The sequence below is a fragment of the Alexandromys fortis genome, unplaced genomic scaffold (assembly GCF_014885135.2).
Source record: "Alexandromys fortis isolate MF-2015 unplaced genomic scaffold, M_Fortis_MF-2015_v1.1 scaffold_223, whole genome shotgun sequence".
Taxonomy (NCBI): Eukaryota; Metazoa; Chordata; class Mammalia; order Rodentia; family Cricetidae; genus Alexandromys; species Alexandromys fortis.
Genome location: NW_026068095.1, coordinates 2058363 through 2066114, shown reverse-complemented (window position 1 = coordinate 2066114; position 7752 = coordinate 2058363). Strand labels below are relative to the sequence as shown.

The following is a 7752-nucleotide window of genomic DNA, read 5'->3' as shown; positions in this document are numbered from 1 at the left end:
CAGAGGCGCTATTCGAAATACCTGCCACAGCATTTGCATTTGCACTGTGACCTTTGTCCCAGTGGAACAGCATAGGGATGCTGGGCAGGCAGTCAACTGTTCTCACATCGGCTATGTCATGACCCCCTGTATCGGGTGGGAGCAGGGCAGCCGTCCAAGGTGAGCTGTGCTGTTTATCAGCTGCTGGATTTTAGTACATCTAACTTCTTGAGTAGACAGGATCTATCCTGACACCATTCCATTGATTCTGGTCGCTACTCGGGAACAGCACCATATGCTGGTTAACAGGTAAAGTGATATGTTTCATTTTTAATGAGACTCTAGCCACGGCCTTTGCTGCCACTTTGGAATAAATCACAAGATATGCCTATAGAGGTACCTCAATTTACTGGTTATTAGGTTTCAGTTTCCTTCATATGGAAGTATATGGCATTAGTTGATAGGATTAATACCATGACAGGCAAAACTGACTCCTTATCTAAGGGTACTAGGAACTTACCTGAAAGGGTCCAGACTGTTGAATTTGACTTTCAGAAGTTATCACAGAGTTTTGATGAGGTAACAGACAGAATATGCTCCAGGATGGCAACTTACATGATATCGGGGACAATTCAAGGAGGAGATGTTATCTTTGAAAGGAAACCCTAAGACCTTGGGATCACAGGTGCAGAATGGGGACCAGAAAATTAATACCATAGGGATATCACTAGAAACCTTTGCAGGTCAGGAGATTCAGGCCTTAGGTGAGACAATGATTAAGAGATTTGAAATGACAGAAGAAATCATTGGAGCTGAAAAAGCGGGTGAGAAGATACAAGGGCAGGATACAATGCCACCACCAGCTGTCAGAACTGGCTTACCCAGGGTTCCATTGAAAATATGTATGTCTGTATATGTTTATATAATTAATGTTTAAGTTTCCCACAATGAACAATGAATTTTCCTGCAGTAATCTTTGAAGTTGCCAAGAAGAAGATGGGGCCCGGTACCAACAACAACACCTGGTTGATATGACGTCATGATACTGATAGTGCTACTATAAGGCCTGTTTTGGGTGCCAGCTGCACAAGATGGTTCCAACTTGGTTAGCTGAAATGGTACACATATTTTACAACATTCTGGCCAGACCTCCACAAAATACTCAGAGACTATTTGATATCTTACCAGACATTAATCTTGAAATTTAACCATAATTTTATTTTCACAGGATCCCCCAGAAAGAACTGGAAGTAATTCTAGAGGACAATGTCCTCTCTCCCAGTAAAGTTTGTCCTCAGGTTTAGGGACATCATTTAGGAGTTGATTATAATTAGTATACGGTTGGGGGAGGGATTTTATAAGCTCAGAGATCTGTTTTTTTTTTTTTAAAAAAAAAGGAAAATAGGATGATGGGATAATAGATTGGTGTTTGTGAGTTATTGATTGTAGATAATTACATTGGCATAGATTTTTGTACATGGATACAAAATTAAATTATATTGAATATTATATGCATGCATGCTTCTACCTCTGTTTAAAGCATTTTTATGTATTGATATATATTGCATTTATATATATTTACCAGATTTCAGTGTACATTTCTACCTCTGATTAAGATACCTATATATTGTTTATGTATTGTTATATCTATTTACCATATTGCAATGTATACTTGTACATTGTTTAGATTTAAAGGTCATTGTCCTCATTTATTGCAGTTGTTTATTGTCTTAGTCTTTAAGTTAGATATGTATTAGGAATTGTACATCAATAGTCGTCTATGTTTGTCATATTTATAGTTAGACTAATCAGATTCTTTAGATACATAGAGATTATATTATGTATAGTCTTCAACCTCTTCAAAGAGTTGTAGAAAATGGCATTTAATCTAACTTAGAGTTCTGTGGTAATGAGACACAATCACTCCTGGCAACACTGATCTATTCTCAAGAGATTGTTGAGCACCAAAGACACTCCACTTGGAGCTTGTCTTCTTGGCAAAACCAGACTCTGGGCAAGGAACTGCAGATACCTCAACTATTGACAAAATACATAGTATCTGGAAATGGATAAGCAGAACTGTCAAATCTTTCCATGACAGGATAAGACAGTTTTGAAACTTTTCTTGCTTGTTAAAATTAATCTGTCAGTTATTCTAAACCTTAGCCAAAGTTAGTTGTTTCAACGCTGCAAATGTAACTTTGGGTGATTGCCCAGGTAGCCAATTGTCTCTGTGATTTGTTGCATATTTTGGAATCGTTTGATTGTACTTCCTAATTACTCAGGTAACATTATTTCCCTTCTCAGATCTTCAATGGGGTTGAAGATTATAGAAATGTAGTTACTTTTCTCTCATGACTTGGCCAAGTTATTTATTATACAAGAATAGGATATTTGTTCTTATTGTATATAATCTCATAGTAGGTTTCGAACTCTCTTACTTAAACAAAAAGGGAAGGTACTGTGGGAGCTTCTTCGGCTCTTCAGCCAATAGCCACTGAGATAGCAGCCCACTGGGGCATGGTCTCTTTCTCTTTAAAAAGCAGCAGCAGACCTCTGCTCACTCTCTTGCTCCAGACATAGACTCCTTTCCTGGCTGTTGTGTAGGATGGTGCTCTGTAAGTTTTTTCCCCTCAAATAAATAATCCTTTGAATCCAAACTGGTGTGGGATTGTTTCATGCATTATTAAATTTTCAAAGAAATACCAAATATATTTAAAGACTGCTAATGAATTGTTGCTATATCCATAGATCATAGCATATTTCAGCACCCACCATAGAAACTTCTTCATGTGGTAAATGACAATGAATATAGGAACCCTCACCTGCCCGTATGAACAGAACAAAAGACTGGGGTCTTCTCAGCTCTAAACTGAGCAGACATAAGACAACCCTCCCTACAAACCTAAGGAATTTTCATGGAAGAGGACAAAGAAAAACTATGAGAGACATAAAAAGTGGGTAACAGCAAAAAAAAAAAAAACAAAACAAAAAAACAAAAAAACAAAAAAAACTGGTTTTTTGATAAAAACGCAGCAATGCAGCAGTTGTACATGTGAACTCGGAGCAATTGTAACAACATACACAAAACATAAACAGGCTCAAGCTACACAAAATGCCAACATAGAAAGAGGAATGTAGACAGAAAACCCTACTTCTAACTTTGAGGCTACAGGCTTTGAGAGCTGTGAGAGAAGAATCGGTGGTGTCAGTGAGTCAACCACACACTAGGGCAGGCCCCATCTCAAGAATAAAACAGCAACAAAAGGTTGACTCCATGTGGATGAAGAGAAATGAAGAGAACTCAAAATTTGGGTGTAAAGGTAGAGAAAGTGGAGACAACAGTTACGGGAGCTTTTGGAGGACTGAGATAATGTGTTCAAAACACATTGCATGGAATATCCAAAGAATAAATAAAAATATTCTTAAAATAAAAGAATCAAAGAAAAGAAAAAACAAAACCCCTATACATCACCAGAGCGAATTCTTATCTCTCCTTCTGAGGTAAGGAAATGTAGGATTAGATCTTAGCCACCATGAACAAACAAAACAAGCTGAGGCTATTGGCACACCAGAAGTACCAGGATCACTTCCTCCAGGGGTTTTAAGGACACCCTTCTTCATGTGCTCATTATTTGAACCCAGATGAACTACAATTGAAAGCACTGTGTTAACTATACCAAAGGAAACAACTCTGGAGACAGTCCAAGGAGTAAGAATTCTATCACCAGGGACATCTTTTTCTCCCAGTAATACCCACACCATTTTCAATGCTATAAAGACATTGGCAGATTTCCAAATCCAAATATTCTCACACTAACTGGATGAAAAACAAGCTCATATTAATTAAGCCTGTGTTACTGGTTATGATTAATAATCTCCTGACCAAAATTCTAGCAATACTGTTTCTGGGTGAACAAGGAGTCCTATTTCCTTTTTGTTCATTTTTTTCATTTACCTTTGAGAATTTAGTGTATGTGCACAATTTCTAAATCCTTTTTGCTCCTCAGAAATCTCCCATATACTTCTATTTGCTCTCTTTCAAATTCATGACCTGTTGGGTTTTTTACATAATTTTTGTTACACACACAAATAAATTTTTCAGTCTGAATGATATTCTACTGACTTTTACATTCTGTGGACCATGTTAAGGAGGAATGCAACATTAGGTAACACAATCCCTTAGCTCAATGCTAGCTTCATAGAAAAAAAAAAAAAACTACTAGTCAACAACAACTTGAACTATGCATTGTATGACCTCACCACCAGCCCCAGACTTCAACTGCTGGTCCTGAATGTAAAGCTGAATTCTCATTTACTAGCATGCAAATGGAGGCATACTCTCTTTCACTGTTTTGCAAGCATTTTCCTTTGTCTAGCATCTTTGAAATTTGAGTTCATGAAGTGTGAATGTCATTAAGCAAAGTTTTATAAGTTTTAGCATTACACATTTTTGCTTTGTTTTTAGAAAAATTGAATGAGTGATAAATAGAGGGATGGGAAGTTTAGTCCTCAGGTGATATCGTGAATGGTCCTTCAACATCAGGATTTGGTTTCAGTAGATAAATTGCATTCATGAACAAGAGGTTTTTTCTTTCTAAGGTGTCTCATTGTCTATAGGATCTCCTTGGGAAATTTCTCCTCTCTACAATTATCTGCTGGTAATTAATGTCTTGTAGCTTCATTATATTCAGTCAAAAAGTGCACAGACAAACACACAGTGCACACACACACACACACACACACACACACACACACACCAATCCAAGGCTGAGAGCAAGACACCATTCAAAAAATCATTGCTGTAATCAGTGAGCTATAATTCCCTTTCTAGGTATGGCAGTAAATCTAATGTGTTGATGAAGCTAAAACTCCTAACAGAAAGAAATCCTGCTAGAAATATTGTGTAAGTTATTTGCAGTGGTGCCATCTGAGTGCTGTGTTCTGTGGTTTCCCAGTGCCATGGCAGCATAGTAGAAGGAAAGTGGACAGGCTTCCATCTTCATACTGAAAATGTGAGATTTCTCTGAAATTTGTTTTTCAGTGAAAATTGTTCTGTGTACATCCATTTTTATCTCCCTGTGAATTGTATTGTGTTTGAAATGTTACTATTATGCAATTTACATTTTATCTTTTATCGATATTTATGCTATTTTTTTATTTTACCAAGAAATACATACTTTGACTCTTGTTTTTCTTTTATTGAGCTTCAACTTTGACTGTTAACATTTCATATTCATAGGATCCATCTCTAAAATTCATTCAACTACAGATACTTTACAAAGCAGAATTTCTCTCAGCACTGAATATATATGTACTTTTATTTTTTATTGTTTCCTAAGTAACAAAATAATAAACAACTACTCACTGCACAATTTTCCTCTTTCCTAATTCAGTCCTTTAACCTCTTTTCAAAAATGAAATTTATTCATACAATATTCAAATATAGGTTGAAATTTTCAAATGTCAATGAACCATGTATAAGTATTATAACATCCTCCTCTGAGTAACTACCTATTACACATGTTCACATTTTAGAACATGTGCATCCCCAACAAATTGCTTCCGTAAGACATACAGAAAATAAACTAACATTTTTCCAATAAGTAGGTAAATAAATAAACAATGTTAGAAGAGGAAAGTTATAAAAACAAACCTAGTAATAAGAAAGGGTTCCTTCTAAAGCTTCACAGAAGTCTTACAACAGATTTAACATCATTGGACACATGCCACATGAATATATACACACAAATATTTTACATATTAACATAAATCATTTTAAAATGTCAAATTGATTAATTATATGTAGAAAAATTATATTTTGCTAATGTTATGTGTTCATATATTTATTTAGTCCATATTTATTTTATATTTATCCTATAAAACTATATTTTTTCTATGAAGGCAGTAATAATTAGAGAAGTACCAAAACTATACAAAATTTTGCAAAATTCACAATGTTACAAGTGAAGTACAGAACATTGAAATATATACAAAAAAATTAAGAACTATGTTTCTCTAAAATACAAAAGATGATGTACATTTTAGGAAACTGAGTGCTCCACAGCACTGAGCCTGCACCTCAGCCACCACATCATGGAAATAAATGCCTGTCTAAGTTTACGGTTTCCCAGAATCAAGACACAGGAGTGTCCAGAAGGGAAAGCAACTCCAATAACCCAGAAAAGGAGAGAAACTGAAGTTTTCTGCTTATATTTAATATCACAAAACTGCAAAATAAGTGATAGAAAAAAAATGCTGTACAGTAACAGGAATGTGACCACCATATGAAGGGCCTTTATGTGGGCTACCTTGCTGATGTCTCTAGAGCCTTTGGCATTGTACTGCATGGTCTTCAGATGTTGCCACAGGGAGAAGATGAGAAGGAGAAACACAATCATGGTCACAGTGAAGGGGATGAGTGTGAACATAATGTTGGTGAGTAAAACGAGCCTAGCAACTTGAGAATAATTACTTGAGATAGCTCTGAAGAATATATTTGCTTCAATTCTGTAAATTAAGACATCAGTGTGTGTGTCTATGACTAAAACATTTAAAAACAAGAGGAGCAGAGATGTCAACAGTGTCCCTGAAACCATTTTTTTTACTCTCCACTTTAGATGAATAAAAATAGAGTTTGAAAAACTGGCTATCTTGAGAAAATAGAAGATGCTGAGACATGTAGCAAGCCAAACACTGAAATGATTGGTTACTGTAAAGAAAATACAAGTTTGTCTCACAATTCTTCTAGTTATCATTGTGGCTGGATACCATTTATATACAAATAAATGTGCAATTAGAGAAAAGAGAAAAGCAATTCTGGAAATTGCCAGAGTAGTCAAGATCTGGTCTATGAATGATATCTTTCTCTTCTTTACCCAGTCCATAACATTCACTAGCAATATGAATGCATTGCCTAAATTTCCCATTAAAAATTCCACACTTAAAGTAGTTAATAATATGCAATATAGGACAACATTCATTGTTTCCAAAATGATGCTCCAAATTCCACTATAGTGATAAATATTTGTGAATACAGTCTTCTGATGTATGTCTAGCTGATCCTTGAGAAATCATAACAAACAAATTCAATGAACTTTTATTTACAATGTCAAGTAAGCATCAAGATTTTCTAACGACGTGGTTTATAGTTTTCTTCACAAAAATCTTATACTTTGCAAGAAAACCCAGGTGAGCGTCATCCAGATGCTTCATACCTTACACACAATGTACCAGAGTTCTCCATAGTTGATGCTAAAGAAAGCAGAATTCTCACACACTGTCATTAAAACAAATAAATTTATTTGCATTGTTATGGCTATTTGCATATTAAATTGTAACCATTTAATTTCTGATAAGGAAAAAAACCATAAAATTCTAACTCACATAAAAGGTAAAGTATTTTAACTTCTATGTAACATAAGCTTTCCATTAAGTATTTCAAAATGAAGCCAGGTAGGCACCTATATATATTTTCAAAAGATTTTTCTACAAGCAAACAATTACCTAGTAATCTTACCTATTTAGTTACTCTTCAAATATCTGGGACTGAGATTAACAATTTTACTTTTGATAAGGTTATATATACATGCATACACATACATATACTAATATATGCTAGTTTATAAATGTGCATTTTATATCCTAATCCCTTTCATTTCTGATTGAAATAATTCAGGTTTATCATTTACTTAAATTTACTGTGCATTTGAATTATAAAATTAGTAATGTAATAGTTGTTAGAAGATGGTATAATATTGCTTTCATTTTTAA

General features: G+C 34.9%; 1 protein-coding gene across 1 annotated transcript; it reads right to left on the bottom strand.

Annotated features, from left to right (window-relative positions):
• Positions 1–6023: 6023 nt before the first annotated feature.
• LOC126489181 (taste receptor type 2 member 140-like) lies at positions 6024–6962 on the bottom strand. The gene has a single exon (XM_050123238.1). The coding sequence runs from the start codon at positions 6960–6962 to the stop codon at positions 6024–6026; it is 939 nt and encodes a 312-aa protein (XP_049979195.1).
• Positions 6963–7752: the final 790 nt, after the last annotated feature.

What these genes read in the sequence shown, in the direction of transcription:
- LOC126489181 (XM_050123238.1), bottom strand. Translation starts at nt 6,962, where the DNA reads ATGAATGTTGTCCTATATTGCATATTATTAACTACTTTAAGTGTGGAA.